The sequence below is a fragment of the Oncorhynchus mykiss genome, chromosome 25 (assembly GCF_013265735.2).
Source record: "Oncorhynchus mykiss isolate Arlee chromosome 25, USDA_OmykA_1.1, whole genome shotgun sequence".
Classification (NCBI taxonomy): Eukaryota; Metazoa; Chordata; class Actinopteri; order Salmoniformes; family Salmonidae; genus Oncorhynchus; species Oncorhynchus mykiss.
The window spans coordinates 43,306,033-43,331,637 of record NC_048589.1 but is presented as its reverse complement, the minus strand read 5'-3'; the positions used below and the strand labels follow the sequence as shown (position 1 = coordinate 43,331,637).

Sequence of the window (25,605 nt, the reverse complement as noted above, 5' to 3'; positions counted from 1 at the left end):
TCATTTCCTTCCCCTCCGGCAGCTCAGTTCAGCTCCCCTTCTCTATTGACTTATTCTCCTCTCCCCCCTATGGGCTCTGGTCTAAAGTAGTGCACTAGAAAGGGAATAGGGTGCCATTTGGGATGCTGACATACATGTGACACTCCCACTAGATGACATGACATCTCTGACTATCTGAAAACCCTTTCTCCTTGTCCATGTGACTCTTCTCTCCAGAACCATCAACATGATCAAGCTTCTCATACATGTAGCAACTCTACCACTATGGGTTACAGGTACTAAATCCCTCATGAAAGATAGATTTACTACTGAAATATATTGCTGTCAATATGCTGAGTAATACTGTATCTTTCAGATGGTCTGTTTTCATCCACAGGGCTGTCACAAACAGACAAAGTTCACCAGACTCCTACTGCAATACTAAAAGGACCTGAAGACAAAGTTAATCTCTCCTGCAGCCACACTGTTTCAAGTTACAACATGATACTGTGGTACCAACAGTCAGCCCAAAACACTGCTCTGAAACTCATTGGGTATGTGTGGAACACCAGTCCAACGGTGGAAGATTCCTTTAAAGGGCGTTTTGATGTCAGTGGAGATGCTGCAGCTAATAAAATGGCGTATCTACATTTTCCCAAAGTGACAGAAGCTAAAGACAGTGCAGTGTATTTCTGTGCTGCTAGTGAAGCACAGTGTTTCACTATACCCTCTCTCCTCTACAAAAACCCTCTCTGATCCTCTCACATAATACTGACTACAGCTCTATACACCTGCACCTGTCTTCAACCACTTCAACAACACTTTGCTCTGAACCATTAGATATCAGACAGATGGTAATGATACTGTTATAAGTGGCTAGTTTAGATGCACTTCCTCAGTTCTCCACCAGGAGGGAGTGTTTCTCAACACACATTTAGAAGATGCTGTATCGTGGCACTTTATGGGCCCTGGTCAAAGTTAGTGCACTATATAGGGAATAGGGGATTTAGACGCTTTCTAAATGTGTGTGGTCCCGGATCAGCCGGCGGTATAGGAGGAACCTAGGGAATATGGACCGGGGCCGGCGGTATGTGAGGGCCCTAGGGGGTCAAAGACAGGGCTGGCGGTATGTGAGGGCCCTAGGGGGCCTGGGACAGGACCGGTGGTACGGGAGGGCCCTAGGGGGCCTGGGCCAGGGCCGGTGGTACGAGAGGGCCCTAGGGGGCCTGGGACAGGGCCGGTGGTACGTGAGGACCCTTGGCGGCCTGGGCCTGGTGACCCTCTGTCTCTGTATATGTAGACCATGTATCTGATTCTGTCGGGACAAAAAATAAATAGTGTATGGCGTGTGATACATTCTCTGTCCAGACTTCATCAGATACAAGGACTACATACTGTATTGAGTGACTGAGCATGGGATACAACTCACCACTGTAACTGTTCCTCTGTCTGGAGATACAACTCACCACTATAACTGTTCCTCTGTCTGAAGATACAACTCACCACTATAACTGTTCCTCTGGAGATACAACTCACCACTATAACTGTTCCTCTGTCTGGAGATACAACTCACCACTATAACTGTTCCTCTGTCTGGAGATACAACTCACCACTATAACTGTTCCTCTGTCTGGAGATACAACTCATCACTATAACTGTTCCTCTGTCTGGAGATACAACTCACCACTATAACTGTTCCTCTGTCTGGAGATACAACTCACTACTATAACTGTTCCTCTGTCTGGAGATACAACTCACCACTATAACTGTTCCTCTGTCTGGAGATGCAACTCACCACTACAACTGTTCCTCTGTCTGGAGATACAACTCACCACTATAACTGTTCCTCTGTCTGGAGATACAACTCACCACTATAACTGTTCCTCTGTCTGGAGATGCAACTCACCACTACAACTGTTCCTCTGTCTGGAGATACAACTCACCACTATAACTGTTCCTCTGTCTGGAGATACAACTCACCACTATAACTGTTCCTCTGTCTGGAGAAACAACTCACCACTCTAACTGTTCCTCTGTCTGGAGATACAACTCACCGCTATAACTGTTCCTCTGGAGATACAACTCACCACTATAACTGTTCCTCTGGAGATACAACTCACCACTATAACTGCGCCTCTGTCTGGAGATACAACTCACCACTATAACTGTTCCTCTGGAGATACAACTCACCACTATAACTGTTCCTCTGGAGATACAACTCACCACTATAACTGTTCCTCTGTCTGGAGATACAACTCACCACTATAACTGTTCCTCTGGAGATACAACTCACCACCATAACTGTTCCTCTGGAGATACAACTCACCACTATAACTGTTCCTCTGGAGATACAACTCACCACTATAACTGTTCCTCTGTCTGAAGATACAACTCACCACTATAACTGTTCCTCTGTCTGGAGATACAACTCACCACTATAACTGTTCCTCTGTCTGGAGATACAACTCACCACTATAACTGTTCCTCTGGAGATACAACTCACCACTATAACTGTTCCTCTGGAGATACAACTCACCACTATAACTGTTCCTCTGTCTGAAGATACAACTCACCACTATAACTGTTCCTCTGTCTGGAGATACAACTCACCACTATAACTGTTCCTCTGGAGATACAACTGACCACTATAACTGTTCCTCTGTCTGAAGATACAACTCACCACTATAACTGTTCCTCTGTCTGGAGATACAACTCACCACTATAACTGTTCCTCTGTCTGGAGATACAACTCACCACTATAACTGTTCCTCTGGAGATACAACTCACCACTATAACTGTTCCTCTGGAGATCCAACTCACTACTATAACTGTTCCTCTGTCTGGAGATACAACTCGCCACTATAACTGTTCCTCTGTCTGGACATATACAATAATTGTAAAATTATAGACCTAAAATTGGCAAGGTATAATTGACTAGAAAAACAACTTAACTTAAAGGGAAAATGAATAATAACTTAAAGGTATAATCCACCCAAAACCACATAGACTCCTCCTGCAGGGTTCATCTCAGGTCTCTGATGTTTTAGATGTTCTCATAAGGAGGCAGCATCCCTCTATAAGATCACTGAGATCAGTTGATGAGAAGACTCCTCTAATTCATGTGGAGTGGTTTGTCTGTCTCATACTTTCTGTCTCCTTAACAGTGAGTCAACATGATCAGAATTCTTATCTCCATCACCATGGGTTACACAGCCTGGGCTGCAGGTATTCAGATCATTGATTTCATCAACTACTAATATCCTCATTTAATTGGTTTTCATGTTTCAGGTGAATATGTTTCTCTATCTGTTGTTTCAATTCTATCTCTATCTCTCTTTCTCTGTCTCCAGGTTCTTATTTTTTTTATGTTTCAAGTAAACATGTTAGTCTCACTCACTCTCTCTCTCTCTCTCTCTCTCTCTCTCTCTCTCTCTCAATCTCTTTCTCGCTTTGTATCTCTCTCTCACTCTCTCTCTTTCTCTCTCTCTCTCTCCGTCTCTCTCTCCAGGTTCCTCTCCGGGTAATCAGGTTCACCAGGGACCTGCAGACCTGTACAAGAACCAGAGAGAGTTGGCTAAGATGGAGTGTTCACATAGTATATCGAGCTATAATGTCATCCTCTGGTACAAGCAATCCAACTACAGAGAATTTGTGTATTTAGGATACATGATCGGGACATCTGGATTTCCTGAGGTTGGATTTGATATAGAAGGAGATGCTAATGCAGGTGGTACCAGCACCTTAACCATCAAACAACTAACTCCAAATAGCAGTGCTGTGTATTACTGTGCTGCTAGTTTACACAGTGCATCAGATCTCCCTCTCTGCTCTACAAAAACCTCCTCCCTGGTGTACTGCAGACTAATCACACCTGTATTAACATCACACTGTATCTGACTCTGATTCAATGCCAAAACACTCACCAGCTGGTCTAATAGAAAGGGGAGGTTCCCTCTGATATACAGGAGACCATGATACAGTATGGTATGATATCATGTCTTTCCTGTAGGTGGAGTTACAGCTCAACTAATCCATGTGGACTCACCAGACACAGTACCACAGTAAACTATGGTGTGTAGTAAGGAGTCTGAGAGTTGAAGATCCATGTCCTTTTGAATGTTCATCTGGACTCAGTGTTGAACTAACAATCTTAAACTGTTGGATATTTTTCTACCTGTGAACGTGAATCTCTTGAATATTCTTGATCACAGGTTAGATACAATCTAAAATAATCTATAATTCCATATATTTCCTGAATGACTACAGTAGTTATAACAAACAGGTCTCTCTCTCCTCTTCTGTAACAGGTGAACTGCTCTGTTCCAGCGTTCTTCAGTCTGCATCTTCAGTATTTCAGAGTTCTGGAGAAAATGCTCTCATGTCATGTTCACACACTCTCCCCAGCTACAACACCATACTGTGGTATCAGCAGGTAGAACACACTCTCCCCAGCTACAATACCATACTGTGGTATCAGCAGGTTGAACACACTCTCCCCAGCTACAACACCATACTGTGGTATCGGCAGGTGAAGCTGCTCTGATAGATCTACCATGATGGGGTAAACCTAGAGACTGATAGCAGTGTCTTAGAACGCTGCCCCGCTAGGGAGGCTCCCTCCAAAAAGTTCTTAATGTTTATCAATTGCCTTGCTAAAAGTATCAAAATACTAAAATACTACACAGGACTTAAAGAATTTAATTGAAATGTTAATTGTATATTTTGATCACAGAAACAATGAGAAAATATGGAAAAATAAATAATGAAATGCACGAGCACCAAGTAATACATTTGGGCCAGATTACTCTCACTGGAATCGGCCCGAGATCAATCCCCACATCCTAGCCATAAGTAATACGTGACATTACATACTTTTGGGGAAAAATGGACTTTCCCTAGGCATTCAACACCATTGACCATTCCCTACTCATTCAAAAACTGTCTGAAATGGGCCTGGACAATAAGTCTTGCAAATGGTTTAAGAGCTATCTGACAGACAGGACACAATGTGTGCGTTCTGATGGTGTTGAGTCTAGTTTCCTGGATATTAGGTGTACCATAGGGCTCAGTATTGGGACCATTTCTCTTTACTCTTCATATTAATAATATTGGTCTTTGTATTAAATCTCTCTCTCTCTCTCTCTCTCTCTCTGTCTCTCTCTCTCTCTCTCTCTCTCTCTCTCTCTCTCTCTCTCTCTCTCACTGTTCTGATCTGAAGTCAGTGCAGTGTATTACTGTTCTGACCTGAAGTCAGTTCAGTGTATTACTGTTCTGATCTGAAGTCAGTGCAGTGTATTACTGTTCTGATCTGAAGTCAGTGCAGTGTATTACTGTTCTGACCTGAAGTCAGTTCAGGTATTTCTTCAAAAACATCCTATTTCTAGTGTGATGACTGCAGAATCTATAACACAGATCAAATCCAAAGACTAAAAAAGAGAAATACTTTAATGATGTAGATACCGGTATGTTCCACAATTCCCCTTTAAGTTGAACAGGAGTTCTGACGTCAAAGTGATGTCATTTCCTTCCCCTCCGGCAGCTCAGTTCAGCTTCCCTTCTCTGTTGACTTATTCTCCTCTCCCCCCTATGGGCTCTGGTCTAAAGCAGTGCACTAGAAAGGGAATAGGGTGCCATTTGGGATGCTGACATACATTTGACACTCCCACTAGATGACATGACATCTCTGACTATCTGAAAACCCTTTCTCCTTGTCCATGTGACTCTTCTCTACAGAACCATCAACATGATCAAGCTTCTCATACATGTAGCAACTCTACCACTATGGGTGACAGGTACTAAATCCCTCATGAAAGATAGATTTACTACTGAAATATATTGCTGTCAATATGCTGAGTATTACTGTATATTTCAGATGGTCTGTTTTCATCCACAGGGCTGTCACAAACAGACAAAGTTCACCAGACTCCTACTGCAATACTAAAAGGACCTCAAGACAAAGTTAATCTCACCTGCAGCCACACTGATTCAAGTTACGACATGATACTGTGGTACCAACAGTCAGCCCAAAACACTGCTCTGAAACTCATTGGGTATGTGTGGAACACCAGTCCAACGGTGGAAGATTCCTTTAAAGGGCGTTTTGATGTCAGTGGAGATGCTGCAGCTAATAAAATGGCGTATCTACATTTTCCCAAAGTGACAGAAGCTGAAGCTGTATTGTATTTCTGTGCTGAAGTATTTCAGAAGCTGAAGTGTATTTCTGTGCTGCTAGTGAAGCACAGTGTTTCACTATACCCTCTCTCCTCTACAAAAACCCTCTCTGATCCTCTCATATAATACTGACTACAGCTCTATACACCTGCACCTGTCTTCAACCACTTCAACAACACTTTGCTATGAACCATTAGATATCAGACAGATGGTAATGATACTGTTTTAAGTGGCTAGTTTAGATGGTTTAGGTGCACTTCCTCAGTTCTCCACCAGGAGGGAGTGTTTCTCAACACACATTTAGAAGATGCTGTATCGTGGCACTTTATGGACCCCGGTCAAAGTTAGTGCACTATATAGGGAATAGGGTGTCATTTGGGACATTAGGGGTGCCTGGACCAGGGCCAGTGGTATGAGTGGGCCCTAGGGGACCTGGGACAGGGAATGTGGTACGGGAGGGCCCTAGGGGGCCTGGGACAGGGAGTTGTACGGGAGGCCCCTAGTTGGCCTGGGACAGGGCCGGTGGTACGGGAGGGCCCTAGGGGGCCTAGGACAGGGAATGGTACGGGAGGGACCTAGGGGGCCTGGGTCAGGGCCGGTGGTACGGGAGGGCCCTAGGGGGCCTGGGACAGGGCCGGTGGTACGGGAGGGCCCTAGGGGGCCTGGGACAGGGCCGGTGGTACGGGAGGGCCCTAGGGGGCCTGGGACAGGGCCGGTGGTACGGGAGGGCCCTAGGGGGCCTGGGACAGGGCCGGTGGTACGGGAGGGCCCTTGGCGGCCTGGGCCTGGTGACCCTCTGTCTCTGTATATGTAGACCATGTATCTGATTCTGTCGGGACAAAAAGTAAGTAGTGTATGGCGTGTGATACATTCTCTGTCCAGACATCATCAGATACAAGGGCTACATACTGTATTGAGTGACTGAGCATGGGATAGAACTCACCACTATAACTGTTCCTCTGTCTGGAGATACAACTCACCACTAGAACTGTTCCTCTGTCTGGAGATACAACTCACCACTATAACTGTTCCTCTGTCTGGAGATACAACTCACCACTATAACTGTTCCTATGGAGATACAACTCACCACTATAACTGTTCCTCTGGAGATACAACTCACCACTATAACTGTTCCTCTGTCTGGAGATTCAACTCACCACTATAACTGTTCCTCTGGAGATACAACTCACCACTATAACTGTGCCTCTGTCTGGAGATACAACTCACCACTATAACTGTTCCTCTGGAGATACAACTCACCACTACAACTGTTCCTCTGGAGATACAACTCACCACTATAACTGTTCCTCTGGAGATACAACTCACCACTATAACTGTTCCTCTGGAGATACAACTCACCACTATAACTGTTCCTCTGTCTGGAGATACAACTCACCACTATAACTGTTCCTCTGGAAATACAACTCACCACTACAACTGTTCCTCTGGAGATACAACTCACCACTATAACTGTTCCTCTGTCTGGAGATACAACTCACCACTATAACTGTTCCTCTGTCTGGAGATACAACTCACCACTATAACTGTTCCTCTGGAGATACAACTCACCACTATAACTGTGCCTCTGTCTGGAGATACAACTCACCACTATAACTGTTCCTCTGAAGATACAACTCACCACTATAACTGTTCCTCTGTCTGGAGATACAACTCACCACTATAACTGTTCCTCTGAAGATACAACTCACCACTATAACTGTTCCTCTGTCTGGAGATACAACTCACCACTATAACTGTTCCTCTGTCTGGAGATACAACTCACCACTATAACTGTTCATCTGAAGATACAACTCACCACTATAACTGTTCCTCTGTCTGGAGATACAACTCACCACTATAACTGTTCCTCTGTCTGGAGATACAACTCACCACTATAATTTTTCCTCTGGAGATACAACTCACCACTAGAACTGTTCCTCTGTCTGGAGATACAACTCACCACTAGAACTGTTCCTCTGTCTGGAGATACAACTCACCACTAGAACTGTTCCTCTGTCTGAAGATACAATTCACCACTATAACTGTTCCTCTGGAGATCCAACTCACCACTATAACTGTTCCTCTGTCTGGAGATACAACTCACCACTATAACTGTTCCTCTGTCTGGAGATACAACTCACCACTATAACTGTTCCTCTGTCTGGAGATACAACTCACCACTATAACTGTTACTCTGTCTGGACATATACAATAATTGTAAAATTATAGACCTAAAATTGGCAAGGTATAATTGACTAGAAAAAGAACTTAACTGAAAATGAATAATAACTTAAAGGTATAATCCACCCAAAACCACATAGACTCCTCCTGCAGGGTTCATCTCAGGTCTCTGATGTTTTAGATGTTCTCATAAGGAGGCAGCATCCCTCTATAAGATCACTGAGATGAGTTGATGAGAAGCCTCCTCTAATTCATGTGGAGTGGTTTGTCTGTCTCGTTCTTTCTGTCTCCTTAACAGGGAGTCAACATGATCAGCATTCTTATCTCCATCACCATGGGTTACACAGCCTGGGCTGCAGGTATTCAGATCATTGATTTCATCAACTAATAATATCCTCATTTGATTGGTTTTCATGTTTCAGGTGAATATGTTTCTCTATCTGTTGTTTCAATTCTATCTCTATCTCTCTTTCTCTGTCTCCAGGTTCTTATTTTTTTATGTTTCAAGTAAACATGTTAGTCTCACTCACTCTCTCTCTCTCTCTCTCTCTCTCTCTCTCTCTCTCTCAATCTCTTTCTCGCTTTGTATCTCTCTCTCACTCTCTCTCTTTCTCTCTCTCTCTCTCTCTCCGTCTCTCTCTCCAGGTTCCTCTCCGGGTAATCAGGTTCACCAGGGACCTGCAGACCTGTACAAGAACCAGGGAGAGTTGGCTAAGATGGAGTGTTCACATAGTATATTGAGCTATAATGTCATCCTCTGGTACAAGCAGTCCAACTACAGAGAATTTGTGTTTTTAGGATACATGATCGGGACATCTGGTTCTCCTGAGGCTGGATTTGATATAGAAGGAGATGCTAATGCAGGTGGTACCAGCACCTTAACCATCAAACAACTAACTCCAAATAGCAGTGCTGTGTATTACTGTGCTGCTAGTTTACACAGTGCATCAGATCTCCCTCTCTGCTCTACAAAAACCTCTTCCCTGGTGTACTGTAGACTAATCACACCTGTATTAACATCACACTGTATCTGACTCTGATTCAATGCCAAAACACTCACCAGCTGGTCTAATAGAAAGGGGAGGTTCCCTCTGATATACAGGAGACCATGATACAGTATGGTATGATATCATGTCTTTCCTGTAGGTGGAGTTACAGCTCAACTTATCCATGTGGACTCACCAGACACAGTACCACAGTAAACTATGGTGTGTAGTAAGGAGTCTGAGAGTTGAAGATCCATGTCCTTTTGAATGTTCATCTGGACTCAGTGTTGAACTAACAATCTTTCACTGTTGAATATTTTCTACCTATTAACCTGAATCTCTAGATTATTATGGAATACAGATTAGATACAATCTAAAATAATCTATAAATCCATATACTTCCTGAATGACTACAGTAGTTATCACAAACAGGTCTCTCTCTCCTCTTCTGTAACAGTTGAACTGCTCTGTTACAGCGTTCCTCAGTCTCCATCTTCAGTATTTCAGAGTTCTGGAGAAACTGTTGTCCTGTTCACACACTCTCCCCAGCTACAACACCATACTGTGGAATCAGCAGGTGGAACACACTCTCCAGCTACAACACCATACTGTGGTATCAGCAGGTGGAACACACTCTCCCCAGCTACAATACCATACTGTGGTATCACTAGGTGGAACACACTCTCCAGCTACAACACCATACTGTGGTATCAGCAGGTGGAACACACTCTCCCCAGCTACAACACCATACTGTGGTATCAGCAGGTAGAACACACTCTTCCCAGCTACAACACCATACTGTGGTATCAGCAGGTGGAACACACTCTCCCCAGCTACAACACCATACTGTGGTATCAGCAGTTGAAGCTGCTCTGATATATCTACCATGATGGGGTAGACCTAGAGACTGAAGGTGCTCTGATATATCTACCATGATGTGGTATACCTAGAGACTGAAGGTGCTCTGATATATCTACCATGATGTGGTATACCTAGAGACTGAAGGTGCTCTGATATATCTACCATGATGGGGTATACCTAGAGACTGAAGCTGCTCTGATATATCTACCATGATGGGTTAAACCTAGAGACTGAAGCTGGTCTGATATATCTACCATGATGGGGTTTACTAGAGACTGAAGCTGCTCTGATATATCTACCATGATGAGGTAAACCTAGAGACTGAAGCTGCTCTGATATCCCAGCTAGCAGTAAGGAATCAGCCCATCAGTACACCGGGCCGTATCCGTCTACCGTAATTCAGTCTACGTTGCCAGTATCTTTCCAGAATCCCCCAACCCCTCAGAAGCGACGTAACGCAAATTAAAAACAATGTTTCCAAATTTCCCGATTTAGTAATTTTAAATATTACTTTTATACATTTTATACATACAAATTATAAACATCCACAAAAAAAATATTGTTTGTCATAGGAAGCAACATATGTGTCAGTGTGCTCCCAGCACACCACAGGACTCACTACAGCGTGATGGGACAAGGACATCCCTGCCGTCCAAACCCTCCAATAACTAGGACGACGCTGGGCAAATTGTGCGTATCCTCACAGGTCACCCAGTCGTGACTGGCACGGGTCTCGAACCAGCATCTGTAGCAACGAAGTTTGCACTACGATGCAGTGTCCTAGACCGCTGCACCACTCTGGAGACTCCATCCACAAAGTTCTTAATGCTTATAAATTGTCTTGCAGTAATATCAAAATACTAAAATACTACACAGGACTTTTAAAGAATTACATTTAAATGATAATTGTATTTTTTGATCACAGAAACAATGAGACAATATGGAAAAATAAATATTGAAATGTAAATTATATACAGCAGCCTATGTAATCATCTGTCAGAGAGTAGCCACAATCGGCCCCAAGTAATACATTTGGGCCAGGTAACTCTCACCGGAATCTATCTCTAATATTGTATAGCTTTGGGATCGTGACAATACGTACTTTGAGGAAAATAGGACATTTTCTCGACTCATATCCCGACTTTGAGAAGGGATTGTGTGATGGTTAGTTTAGCAACTGCGTGACGCAGCATGACAACATTTTATAAACTGGTCGATAATATGCTGGGTGGGGTGTTTTCTACACCAATGAGATTCCTATCTCGTTTATCTAATATATTTGGCACTGCTGTTTCAGCTGTTATACTTGTTTTAGATGATGTTTTAAATTGCATAGATCATAAATGTCATTGTGCTGCCATATTTCTAGACTTTCCCTAGGCATTCAACACCATTGAACATTCCCTACTCATTCAAAAACTGTCTGAAATGGGCCTGGACAATGAGTCTTGCAAATGGTTTAAGAACTATCTGACAGACAGGACACAATGTGTGCATTCTGATGGTATTGAGTCTAGTTTCCTGGATATTAGGTGTTCCACAGGGCACAGTATTGGGACCAGTTCTCTTTACTATTCATATGAATAATATTGGTCTTTGTATTAAATCCCTTGATATTTTTCTGTATGCAGATGATATGGTTATGTTTGCCATAGCACTGATTGTTAATTAGGGCTAGGTGTCCCGCTAGCGCGCAATTCAAGTAAATATTTATAATATTAAACATTCATGAACATATCTTATATCATTTAAAAGCTTAACTTCTTGTTAATCTAACTGTATTGTCAGATTCCAAAAAGGCTTCACGGCGAAAGCATACCATGCGATTGTCTGAGGACGGCGCCCCAAATTAACATATTTTTCAACCAGCACAGGCTACACAAAATCACAAATAGTGATAAAATAAATCACTTACCTTTGAAGATCTTGCTCTTTTGCAATCCCAAGGGTCCCAGCTACAACCTGAGTGGTTCGTTTTGTTCGATAAAATACATCTTTATATCCCAAAAAGTAAGTTTAGTTGGCACCATTGATTTCAGTAATGCTCAACAGACAGACAAAGGAGTCCAAAAGCAACCACGAAAATTCGTCCAAACAAGTCAAACAATGTTTTTATTTATCTATCTAAAATTTTAATAAACTAAAACACGGCAAAGAAGTATGTTCAATAGGAAAGGCAAATTCATACGTGCTGCTCACACGCCAAAAGACTGATTTATTGAAATTCAGGAAACTAGACCCGAGCCCAGAGAGGTTTTAAGTTGTTGCACAGAACAAAATGTATAAGATCTACAAAGCCTGTGTTAACTTCAGACCTTATATCCCAAAACCCCATTATTTCCCCCCTTCATTTCTCCCATAGCAATGGTCAACAAACCAGAGGTAGAAAATGCTGACTCATTTCCGTGTTTTAGGACTACAAGCTGGCGAGCTCTATAGGATAGAATATAATATGTAAAGAGCTGATGGTCTCATCATGGACTGTAGGGGGACCTCTAACTTTAATAATGTGAATGTCTCTACAGTCTGAACCACTAATTAGCATGATGTATTCAGATCATCAGTCCCTCCCACTTCACTGACATGTTGAATATGGTGGAACCTGCCGTGGTCTACTGATTGTCATCTATTCATCTATGTGACACTCCTCTTGTTTTATATACATTGATACCAGACTCTTTCCAGCACTCTCACATATAACGTGATCAAACATGTTCACATTTCTCTTCACTGTTACTGTCTCACTGCTCTGTGCTGCAGGTACAGTTTCATAATGTTTCATTTATTTAACCAGGAAAGTTAAGAACAAAATTCTTATTTACAATGAAGGACTTCTCTAGTTATAGATATTGATGTTTCCAAGCATATGTTCCTGAGTCTTGATGTATTCAGGTCTAACTGTACCTAACTCTATTGATTTCATTCTCACTGTGTCCTTACAGGTCTTGTTGAGTGGAGTGAAGTCACTCAGACACCCACCATACTCTGGGAACTGAAAGAACGTGATGCTCTGATGAACTGCAGTCACACTAAGGGATCTGGCTACTTCCAGATGTACTGGTACAGACAGCTTCCAGGAGAGGGAATGAAGCAGGTAGTCTTCATTACTCCCAGTTCTCAACCTGACTATTCAGGGGGATTCAGTAAAGACAAATTCTCAGCCAGCAAGGCTGTAGCTGAGAGTGGATCTTTCACAGTGAAGAAGTTGGAGACAGGAGACAGTGGAATGTACTTCTGTGCTGTGAGTCAACACAGTGATACAGACAACAAGTACAGCTGCACAAAAACCCCAGTATGTCAACAGGATGTAACATAATATGTAAAGAGATGGTCTCATCACATACTGTAGGGGGACCTCTAACTCTAGTTATTCTAATGTCTGATGGTCTCATCACATACTGTAGGGGGACCTCTAACTCTAGTTCTTCTAATGTCTGATGGTCTCATCACATACTGTAGGGGGACCTCTAACTCTAGTTCTTCTAATGTCTGATGGTCTCATCACATACTGTAGGGGGACCTCTAACTCTAGTTCTTCTAATGTCTGATGGTCTCATCACATACTGTAGGGGGACCTCTAACTCTAGTTGTTCTAATGTCTGATGGTCTCCTCACATACTGTAGGGGGACCTCTAACTCTAGTTCTTCTAATGTCTGATGGTCTCATCACATACTGTAGGGGGACGTCTAACTCTAGTTGTTCTAATGTCTGATGGTCTCCTCACATACTGTAGGGGGACCTCTAACTCTAGTTCTTCTAATGTCTGAAGTTCTCATCACATACTGTAGGGGGACCTCTAACTCTAGTTCTTCTAATGTCTGATGGTCTCATCACATACTGTAGGGGGACCTCTAACTCTAGTTGTTCTAATGTCTGATGGTCTCATCACATACTGTAGGGGGACCTCTAACTCTAGTTCTTCTAATGTCTGATGGTCTCATCACATACTGTAGGGGGATCTCTAACTCTAGTTCTTCTAATGTCTGATGGTCTCATCACATACTGTAGGGGGACCTCTAACTCTAGTTCTTCTAATGTCTGATGGGTTCATTGTCATGATCATGTAATCAGTCATGTTCACAGTGAGGTCCTATGAGCAGGCTTTACAGTACAGGCTTCCTGACACTCCCTCTAACACTGTCACTATCCACCACCCTGAAGGAAACATGCTACTACAACAGCCAATCTCCTTTCACCTCAGAGCTTCATCCAGGAGGCACTCATATCACATCATCATCGTCTTCTTCAGCATGTTCATCATCTTCATCATTATCTTTTTCTTCATCATGATGTTCAGAGTTCTGATTCACCTGGCAGCTCTACCACTCTGGGTGACAGGTATTAAATCACTTAAGATGAGAAGCCTAACGATACTACGAATGTCATCAAACTGAATACAAATATCCTTTCTCTACTTCTCTCTTCTCTCTCTCTCCTTCTCTCCCCTCTTCTCTCTCTCCCTCTCTCTCCCTCTCCTCTCTCTCCTCTCCTTTCTCTCTCTGTCCACAGGGCAGTCGTTTAGTAGCATGGTTCATCAGAGGCCTGTGGCACTAACAGAAGGTCCTGGAGGAGACGTTCAACTCACCTGCAGCCATACGATCCCTAACTACTACGTGATACTATGGTACAAACAGTCAGCAGGAGACACTGCTATGAAACTCATTGGTTATGCATATACCAAGTCAATAACCATGGAGAAATCATTTGAAAAGCACTTCAATGTGAGTGGAGACGGTGGGAAAGAGGCTTATCTTCATCTAGTGAGTCTGAGAGGACCTGAACACAGTGCAGTTTATTACTGTGCAGCCAGCCAACACAGTGATGTAGACTTCCACCTGTTCTCTACTAAAACCCTGTCTGATGGTAATATTAGACCACGGCTCAGAACACCTGCATCTGAGGTTTGACTTTGACTCAGTGCCAATGAATAAACACATGTGGATGATGGCATAAGGTGATATCTGTCCTGGTACAGTATACCAGTATTTACAGTTTACTGTCATCACTCATTAACATGTATTATTCAATGTTACAATGTCAAATTCCATTACTCCCACCTGCATAGATGTGATTCACATAGATGTGATTCACATGACCTTTCTCTCTCTCGAAGTCAGTCCAGTGTATTACTGTTCTGATCTGAAGTCAGTACAGTGTATTACTGTTCTGACCTGAAGTCAGTACAGTGCATTACTGTTCTGAAGTCAGTGCAGTGTATTACTGTTCTGATCTGAAGTCAGTCCAGTGTATTACTGTTCTGATCTGAAGTCAGTTCAGTGTATTACTGTTCTGATCTCAAGTCAGTGCAGTGTATTACTGTTCTGATCTGAAGTCAGTCCAGTGTATTACTGTTCTGACCTGAAGTCAGTTCAGTGTATTACTGTTCTGAAGTCAGTTCAGTGTATTACTGTTCTGACCTGAAGTCAACACAGTGATGTAGATCCCCTTCTCTCTCCTCCAAAAGCCCCTTCTGATCCTTTACTCCATATCTGCAGTGTACATCAACACCCAGCACACCTGCTGTCCACCGCTGTAGATGTCTGAGCACATGGAGGAAGTTGATATCAAACCTCAAGACCAAATAATGTGGTTGATGTTGTTGTCTTGAAGAAACGGTTCAGGTATTTCTTCAAATAACATCCTATTTCTAGTGTGATGACTGCAGAATCTATAACACAGATCACATCTAAAGACTAAAAAAAGACAAATCCTTTAATGATGTAGATACCGGTATGTTCCACAATACACCTTTAACTTCTTGAATCTACTTGAGACGCACATGTCCCAAGTAGGCACCTGGAAATGCAAATGCGCTACGCTAAATGCTAAATGTACTCGTTAAAACTCAAACCTTGATCAAAATTCACAAGCAGGGTATTAAATTAAAGCTACACTCGTTGTGAACCTAGCCAGCAAGTCAGATTTTTAAAATGCTTTTCGGCGAAAGCATCAGAAGCTATTATCTGATAGCATGCACCCCCCAAAATGCCAGCTCGACACGTAAACAACAGATTTTGCGATAGACGGCGCTACCCAAAACGCAGAAATAAAATATAAAACATTCATTACCTTAGACGAGCTTCTTTCTTGGCACTCCTATATGCCCCATAAACATCACTATTGGGTCTTTTTTTCGTTTAAATCGGTCCATATATACCCAAAATAGCTTTGTATAGAAGTAGTGTCATTCAGAAAAATTCATCGTTTTTAAACGCTGCGTAATTTTTTAAAATTAAAAAAGTCGACGATAAACTTTCACAAAACACTTCGAAATCCTTTTGTAATCCAACTTTAGGTATTAGTAAACGTTTATAATCTATCAAAACGATTACAGGGCGATGTCTCTTCAATAGGTCCTCACTTCAAAAACAATGCAATCTGATCTCTCCCTGAACTGCATCCGGGTGAAGACTGGAGAACTTGGGGTCAGACGGATGGATTTTCCAACAATTAATTCGATTGAAAATTAGTACAATGGCGCCATCGTGCGGAATTTGTAGACGGTGCAGGCAAATTCCCATTAAATTCTGTTCTTCTTTAACAACTGGTGGAAGTGACTTATGGAAATTATTTTTTGCTTTCAGAGAGCAGTTTTTCTTGCGTTTTTCAATGAAACACACGCTCTGTTATAGTCACAGCCGTGATTTAACCAGTTTTATAAACTTCAGAGTGTTTTCTATCCACACATACTAATCATATGCATATACTATATTCCTGGCATGAGTAGCAGGACGCTGAAAAGTTGCGCGATTTTTAACAGAATTTTCAAAAAAGGGGGGGGTAGATGTAACAGGAGACCTGTAGGTGAACAAGGGATCTGCTTGAATATCAACACAAATTCTGACGTCAAAGTGATGTAATTTCCTTCCCCTCCGGCAGCTCAGTTCAGCTCCCCTTCTCTATTGACTTATTCTCCTCTCCCCCTATGGGCTCTGGTCTAAAGTAGTGCACTAGAAAGGGAATAGGGTGCCATTTGGGATGCTGACATACATTTGACACTCCCAGTAGATGCCATGACATCTCTGACTATCTGAAAACCCTTTCTCCTTGTCCATGTGACTCTTCTCTCCAGAACCATCAACATGATCAAGCTTCTCATACATGTAGCAACTCTACCACTATGGGTGACAGGTGCTAAATCCCTCATGAAAGATAGATTTACTACTGAAATATATTGAGTTTACTGAGTATTACTGTATATTTCATATGGTCTGTTTTCATCCACATATGGTCTGTTTTCATCCACAGGGCTGTCACAAACAGACAAAGTTCACCAGACTCCTACTGCAATACTAAAAGGTCCTGAAGACAAAGTTAATCTCTCCTGCAGCCACACTGATTCAAATTACTACATGATACTGTGGTACCAACAGTCAGCCCAAAACACTGGTCTGAAACTCATTGGGTATGTGAGGAACACCAGTCCAACGGTGGAAGATTCCTTTAAAGGGCGTTTTGATGTCAGTGGAGATGCTGCAGCTAATAAAATGGCGTATCTACATTTTCCCAAAGTGACAGAAGCTGAAGACAGTGCAGTGTATTTCTGTGCTGCTAGTGAAGCACAGTGTTTCACTATACCCTCTCTCCTCTACAAAAACCCTCTCTGATCCTCTCATATAATACTGACTACAGCTCTATACACCTGCACCTGTCTTCAACCACTTCAACAACACTTTGTTATGAACCATTTGATATCAGACAGATGGTAATGATACTGTTATAAGTGGCTAGTTTAGATGGTTTAGGTGCACTTCCTCAGTTCTCCACCAGGAGGAAGTGTTTCTCAACACACATTTAGAAGATGCTGTATCGTGGCACTTTATGGTCCCCGGTCAAAGTTAGTGCACTATATAGGGAATAGGGTGTCACTTGGGACAGTATGGGTGCCTGGACCAGGGCCTGTGGTATTGGAGGGCCCTACGGGGCCTGAGGCAGTGCCTGTGGCATGGGAGGGCCTTAGGGGTCTGAGACAGGGCCGGTGGTGTTGGAGGGCTCTAGGTGTCCTGGGCCATGGAACGTGGTATGGGAGGGACCTAGGGAGCCTGGGCCAGGGAATTTGGTGTGGGAGTGCCCTGGGGGCCAGGGAATGTGGTATGGGAGGGCCCTCATACTTTCTCTGTCCAGACATGATCAGATACAAGGGCTACATACTGTATTGAGTGACTGAGCATGGGTGAATGAGTGTGTGTGTATATGTGTATGTGAAGTGTCTCAGTATCAGTGTGTGTGGCTGAGTGGTAGAGACCTGAGGATGGCTGAGTAGTAGAGACCTGAGGATGGCTGAGTAGTAGAGACCTGAGGATGGCTGAGTAGTAGAGACCTGAGAATGGCTGAGTAGTAGAAACCTGAGGATGTCTGAGTGGTAGAGACCTGAGAATGGCTGAGTGGTAAAGACCTGAGGATGGCTGAGTAGTAGAGACCTGAGGATGGTTGAGTGGTAGAGACCTGAGGATGGCTGAGTGGTAGAGACCTGAGGATGGCTGAGTAGTAGAGACCTGAGGATGGCTGAGTGGTAGAGACCTGAGGATGGCTGAGTGGTAGAGACCTGAGGATGGCTTTGTAGTAGAATCCTGAGGATGCCTGAGTGGTAGAGACCTGAGAATGGCTGAGTAGTAGAGACCTGAGGATGGCTGAGTGGTAGAGACCTGAGGATGGCTGAGTGGTGGACACCTGAGGAAGGCTGAGTGGTAGAGACCTGAGGATGGCTGAGTGGTGGAGACCTGAGGACGGCTGAGTAGTAGAGACCTGAGGATGGCTGAGTGGTAGAGCCCTGAGGATGGCTGAGTGGTGGAGACCTGTGGATGGCTCAGTGGTAAAGCCCTGGGGATGGCTGAGTGGTGGAGACCTGAGGATGGATGAGTGGTGGAGACCTGAGGATGGCTGAGTGGTAGAGTCCTGAGGATGGCTGAGTGGTAGAGACCTGAGGATGGCTGAGTGGTGGAGACCTGAGGATGGCTGAGTGGTAGAGACCTGAGAATGGCTGAGTAGTAGAGACCTGAGGATGGCTGAGTAGTAGAGACCTGAGGATGGCTGAGTAGTAGAGACCTGAGGATGGCTGAGTGGTAGAGACCTGAGGATGGCTGAGTAGTAGAGACCTGAGTATGGCTGAGTGGTGGAGACCTGAGGATGGCTGAGTGGTAGAGACCTGAGGATGGCTGAGTGGTAGAGTCCTGAGGATGGCTGAGTGGTAGAGACCTGAGGATGGCTGAGTGGTGGAGACCTGAGGATGGCTGGGTGGTAGAGACCTGAGAATGGCTGAGTAGTAGAGACCTGAGGATGGCTGAGTAGTAGAGACCTGAGGATGGCTGAGTGGTAGGGACCTGAGGATGGCTGAGTAGTAGAGACCTGAGGATGGCTGAGTGGTAGAGACCTGAGGATGGCTGAGTAGTAGAGACCTGAGGATGGCTGAGTGGTGGAGACCTGAGGATGGCTGAGTGGTAGAGACCTGAGGATGGCTGAGTGGTAGAGACCTGAGGATGGCTGAGTGGTAGAGACCTGAGGATGGCTGAGTGGTGGAGACCTGAGGATGGCTGAGTGGTGGAGACCTGAGAATGGCTGGGAGGTGGGACAAAGGAGGTATCAGAGGCATGCTGAATGGGACTAGGGGCTCCGCAGTAATCTAAAACAATGATAACTATCCTAAAGGACAATATTCAAGGCATATTGACATTTGAGAGAGACATAATGGGAGGCATAAAGCAATCACAGGTGATGATATGGAGAGCTAGCTAAGACAACAACGGGTAAGACAACAACAGCTAATCTGCTAAGACAACAACAACAGGTAAAATGGAGATGAAAGGGCAGAGAGGGTCAGTTAACTACACACAGGGCCTGAGTTGGAGGCTGGGGCCGACAGATAGACAACAAATAAACAAAATGGAGTAAGGTGATTAATGAACAGTCCAGCAGCCATCAGCTATGTAGCTAAGTGATCATAGGGTCCAATGAACAGCAATAGATGGAACAGGGAAGCCGCCGGGTAGTTGTTACTACCTAGCAAGCTGGAGACACAGCGTTTAAAGTTAGCAGGCTGGGCTAGTAGAAGCGCCTGCTCCGACGTCTACTACCTAGCAAGCTGGGGACACAGCTTTTAAAGTTAGCAGACTGGGGCTAGTAGAAGCGCCTGCTCCGACGTCTACTACCTAGCAAGCTGGGGACACTGCGTTTAAAGTTAGCAGACTGGGGCTAGTAGAAGCGCCTGCTCCGACGTCTGGCAAAGGCCGGTTGGGGGCACAGCGGATGGAGTTACGTCGGCAGACCAGTTGTGGTGGAACGGCGGGGCTTCGTGTCGACAAAGGGTCCAGGCCAGTTGGCGAAATAAGTATTGTGGTTGTAGTAATTTTAGTTTGCTAGCCGGGAGATACGCCTGGCTCACGGCTAACTGGTGCTAGCTTCAGGACAGGGGCGTTAGCCACTATAGCCTCTCGGTAGCATCTAGCTAGCAGCGATGATCCGATGCAAAGGTCCAGAGCTTCCTGCATGGATCCAGTGGACTAGTGTAGTTCATGCAGTGTTGGGGAAGAGTCCGGAAGGCATCAGCTGTGTAGCCAAGTGATCACTGAGCGGGCCAGGAGGGGGGCCACTCTTTATCACTTTATCACAATACTACGTCACACCAGACCAATGTCTGCCTGCTTGAATGCCAACAACTCAGATACACATTAAGACATGAAATGACCCATGGCATCGATAGGACCTCACTCACAGATAAAATTATAGAACATTCAAAATGGGTGAATATTTCCTTTAACCATTAATCAACTACCTCCAGATATCAGTGCATCAGATCTCCCTCTCTGCTCTACTAAACCCTGCTTCCTGTCCCACATAGACTCCTCCTGCAGGGTTCATCTCAGGTCTCTGATGTTTTAGATGTTCTCATAAGGAGGCAGCATCCCCCTATAAGATCACTGAGATGAGTTGATGAGAAGTCACCTCTAATTCATGTGGAGTGGTTTGTCTGTCTCATTATTTCTGTCTCCTTAACAGTGAGTCAACATGATCAGAATTCTTATCTCCATCACCATGGGTTACACAGCCTGGGCTGCAGGTATTCAGATCATTGATTTCATCAACTAATAATATCCTTATTTGATTGGTTTTCATGTTTCAAGTGAATATGTTTCTCTATCTGTTGTTTCACCTCTCACTCTCTCTCTCTCTCTCTCTTTCTCTTTCTCTCTCTCTCTCTCTCTCTCTCTCTCTCTCTCTCTCTCTCTCTCTCTCTCTTTCTCTCTCTCTTTCTCTCCCTAAAGGTTCTTCTCTCAGTAACCAGGTTCACCAAACACCTGCAGACCTGTACAATAACCAGGGAGAGTTGGCTAAGATGGAGTGTTCACATAGTATATCAAGCTACAATCGTATCCTCTGGTACATGCAATCAAACTACAGAGAATTTGTGTTTTTAGGATACATGATCGGGACATCTGGATTTCCTGAGGCTGGATTTGATATAGAAGGAGATGCTAGTGCAGGTGGTACCAGCACCTTAACCATCAAACAACTAACTCCAAATAGCAGTGCTGTGTATTACTGTGCTGCTAGTTTACACAGTGCATCAGATCTCCCTCTCTGCTCTACAAAAACCTCCTCCCTGGTGTACTGTAGACTAATCACACCTGTATTAACATCACACTGTATCTGACTCTGATTCAATGCCAAAACACTCACCAGCTGGTCTAATAGAAAGGGGAGGTTCCCTCTGATATACAGGAGACCATGATACAGTATGGTATGATATCATGTCTTTCCTGTAGGTGGAGTTACAGCTCAACTAATCCATGTGGACTCACCAGACACAGTACCACAGTAAACTATGGTGTGTAGTAAGGAGTCTGAGAGTTGAAGATCCATGTCCTTTTGAATGTTCATCATGAATGTGGAACAACACCATGCGTTGGTTTCAGCAGGTGGAACACACTTTCCCCAGCTACAACACCATACTGTGGTATCAGCAGGTAGAACACACTCTCCCCAGCTACAACACCATACTGTGGTATCAGCAGGTGGAACACACTCTCCCCAGCTTCAACACCATACTGTGGTATCAGCAGGTGGAACACACTCTCCCCAGCTACAACACCATACTGTGGTATCAGCAGGTGGAACACACTCTCCCCAGCTACAACACCATACTGTGGTATCAGCAGGCCTTTTATAAATGGCTCTACTGCAGGATGTATGGGGCTTCTATAAATGTCTCTACTGCAGGATGGTATGGGGCTTCTATAAATGTCTCTACTGCAGGATGTATGGGGCTTCTATAAATGTCTCTACTGCAGGATGTATGGGGCTTCTATAAATGTCTCTACTGCAGGATGGTATGGGGCTTCTATAAATGTCTCTACTGCAGGATGGTATGGGGCTTCTATAAATGTCTCTACTGCAGGATGTATGGGGCTTCTATAAATGTCTCTACTGCAGGATGTATGGGGCTTCTATAAATGTCTCTACTGCAGGATGTATGGGGCTTCTATAAATGTGTCTACTGCAGGATGTATGGGGCTTCTCTAAAGAAAATAAGTGCACTATATAAGGAATAAGGTGCCATTGAACAAAAATCACTTGGGAGGATCATTACTGTACCACCCATGGATTGTGGATGTCATATCCTGTTTGGATTGTGATGTCATATCCTGTTTTATATATTCTTCCCATTTGAGTTCAAAATGACTCAGTTCTTCTGATGTTGTTCTCATTGACTGGGAGTGAAAATGTTCCATTTCCTCGTCACATTCTCTGTCCTACTTATTTGCCTTATGGGTAATAGGCCTAATACACATGTTGGAAATCATTAATTATTTTGATGTCCAGGATGGGCATTTCTGTGTATGTGTCCATCCATTGGGGTATAAGGGCCCAATGTGGATATAATTTCATCCATCCAATATCTTCTCTCCACCTCTACCCAGGTCTCTCTCTCAGCCTTGAGGTTTATCAGACTCCCTCTGAAGTCTTACTGAAACCTGGAGAGAACGTTCAGATCTTCTGCCACCATGAGAGAACTAACTACAGACTGATTCAGAGGTTCCAGGAGAAAAACAACAATTTATTGTTTAAGTCTCAAACCACGTACATTGAAGAACACCTAAACGTGAGTGGGGATTTGAGTCAGAACGACCCGAAGAATGTTTCTCTGAACATGTTCAACCTTAAAGGTCCCGATCACAGTGCAGTTTATTACTGTGCTGCAAGTGAAGGCCACAGTGTTGTAGATTCCCTCTCTGCACTACAAAAACCCTGTGTGACACAATATGTCTCACAGTAGTAAACTATTTAACAGAACACCTCCCTCACACCTGCGTTGAGGTCTGGATTTGATCCGATATACTGTAACCACAACTAGAATGAGTAGAACGGGCCTCCTCATTCAAGTCAATGATGCCATAATGGGTGGACTGGCAGCCATCCTTTCTAGACATTATATTTCTGTGACTGTGACAACGTTCTGTCGTTACATCGCTGATGAGGTCACTTCCTGTCCCTCTTTCTCCTCTCCAGTCAGTTCAGATGAGATGTCAGTTAGTTGTTGATGTTCAGCTCAAGACTCAACATGATCAGAACCCTCTTACTCGGTTGGCTCTCAGGTAATAACAGTAATCTGACTTAGATATGGTCACTTGTTAAGATGTACAGTACGGGTATTATGTATCTTCGTCTCTTACCGATGAAAAATGAAAGATAATTTCTTCTCTCCATCTCTCCTCAGGTCTCTGTCTCAGTGTTGAGGTTCACCAGACTCCCTCTGCAGTCTTCAGCAGACCTGGAGAGAATGTTCAACTCTTCTGCCAACATCAGAAAACAGACTACACACTAATGCTGTGGTACCAAAAACCACAAGGAGAAACAGCTCTGAAAGTCATTGGAAATCTGTATCATAAGAATCCAACCATTGAGAGTTCATATGAAAAGCATTTTAATATGAGTGGGGATTTGGGTGGAGGTGGCCCAAAGAATGCCTCTCTGAACATGTTCAACTTGAGACGACCCCAAGACAGTGCAGTGTATTTTTGTGCTGCTAGTTATGCACAGTGTTGCAGATTCCCCTGTCTACACTACAAAAACCTTCTCTCAGTCACTGTCTCACTAGATTATACTGAAGCAACACCTCCCTCTCACCTGCACTGAGGTCTGGATTTTTGATTCAGTGCCAATATAATATAACAGTACAGCTGTCTGATACCACGCCGCATTCTGTCATTACATCACTGATGAGGTCACTTCCTGTTCCTCCTCTCCAGTCAGTTCAGATAAGTTGAGATGAGATGTCAGTTGGTTGTCAACGATCACTAAGTCAACATGATCACACCTCTTATCATTATCACTGCCCCACTATTCTGGATGACAGGTAATTTAAACTTCAGATATTTAGTAGTTCCCTACATTACTTATTAAAACATGAAAATGTAAAATTTTTTGCCTAAATGTGTACAAATAATTACTAATTATATGTTTTATTTCAAACTTGAGAAATGGTGGTACAATCCTTTGTTATGTCCTCTGTCTCCGCCCAGGTGTCTCTCTCAGTAGATCAGTGTACCAGTCTCCCTCTACATCACTGGTGAAGCCTAATGCCTCTGTCACACTCAACTGCAGTCATAAAATCCCCAGATACGACACAGTCCTCTGGTACAAGCGTTCTGTGGAAGACACGGCTCTAAACCTCATAGCTTATGTATACTATAAAACCCCAACAGTTGAACCCTCATATAAAGGTTACTTTGACGTGAAAGGAGATGGAGAGAACGATGCCTTCCTTCATATCCTCAAACCGAGACAAGCTGAAGACAGTGGGGAGTATTTCTGTGCTGCCAGTATACACAGTGGTACAGAGACCTAGTCCACTCTACAAAAACCTCCCTCTGACACTACATCAAAACACCTGCATTAAACCACATGAAGGAGCAGACTTCTGTTCAGATACTATCAACACCTGCATTAAACCACATGAACTAACAGACGTCTGTTCAGAGAGAGAGAGTGGGGGAGAGGAGACAGAAGGAGAGAGAGAGCGAGAGAGAGAGAGAAAGAGACAGAGATTGGGGGGAGAGAAAGAGAAAGAGAGAGACGTAGAGAGTGAGATCAGAGCATATGCATGGAGATAGAGACAGAGAGAATCTAGTTTCAAGGACCAAATTAAATTGAGAGGAAACGCAGAACAGTATTGTGATTTAAGTGTTTCCAACCTGACACAAGAGGACAGTGCAGTGTATTTCTGTGCTGCCAGAGAGCACAGTGGAGCAGATCCTGTCTCAGCCCTACAAAAACCACATCTCAAATACAAAGTCACACCTCACACCTCCACTACAGTGTTCTGAACCATATAAACATCCTCACTACTAAACATCCTCATTACTAAACATCCTCACTACTAAAACATCCTCAATACTAAACCTCCTCAATACTAAACATCCTCAATACTAA

General features: G+C 43.8%; 1 protein-coding gene and 1 gene segment (V, D, J or C); both read left to right on the top strand.

Moving 5' to 3' along the window:
* Positions 1–14,158: 14,158 nt before the first annotated feature.
* On the top strand, positions 14,159–15,086 carry LOC118944275. The gene is made up of 2 exons (XM_036962743.1): positions 14,159–14,517; positions 14,689–15,086. Exons 1-2 carry the CDS (start codon positions 14,253–14,255, stop codon positions 15,084–15,086), a joined length of 663 nt encoding a protein of 220 aa, XP_036818638.1. The 5' UTR covers positions 14,159–14,252.
* Positions 15,087–24,194: 9,108 nt separating this feature from the next.
* Positions 24,195–25,197, top strand: LOC118944172. The segment is given in 2 exon segments: positions 24,195–24,529; positions 24,696–25,197. Coding segments are annotated over 2 exon segments (375 nt in total).
* Positions 25,198–25,605: the final 408 nt, after the last annotated feature.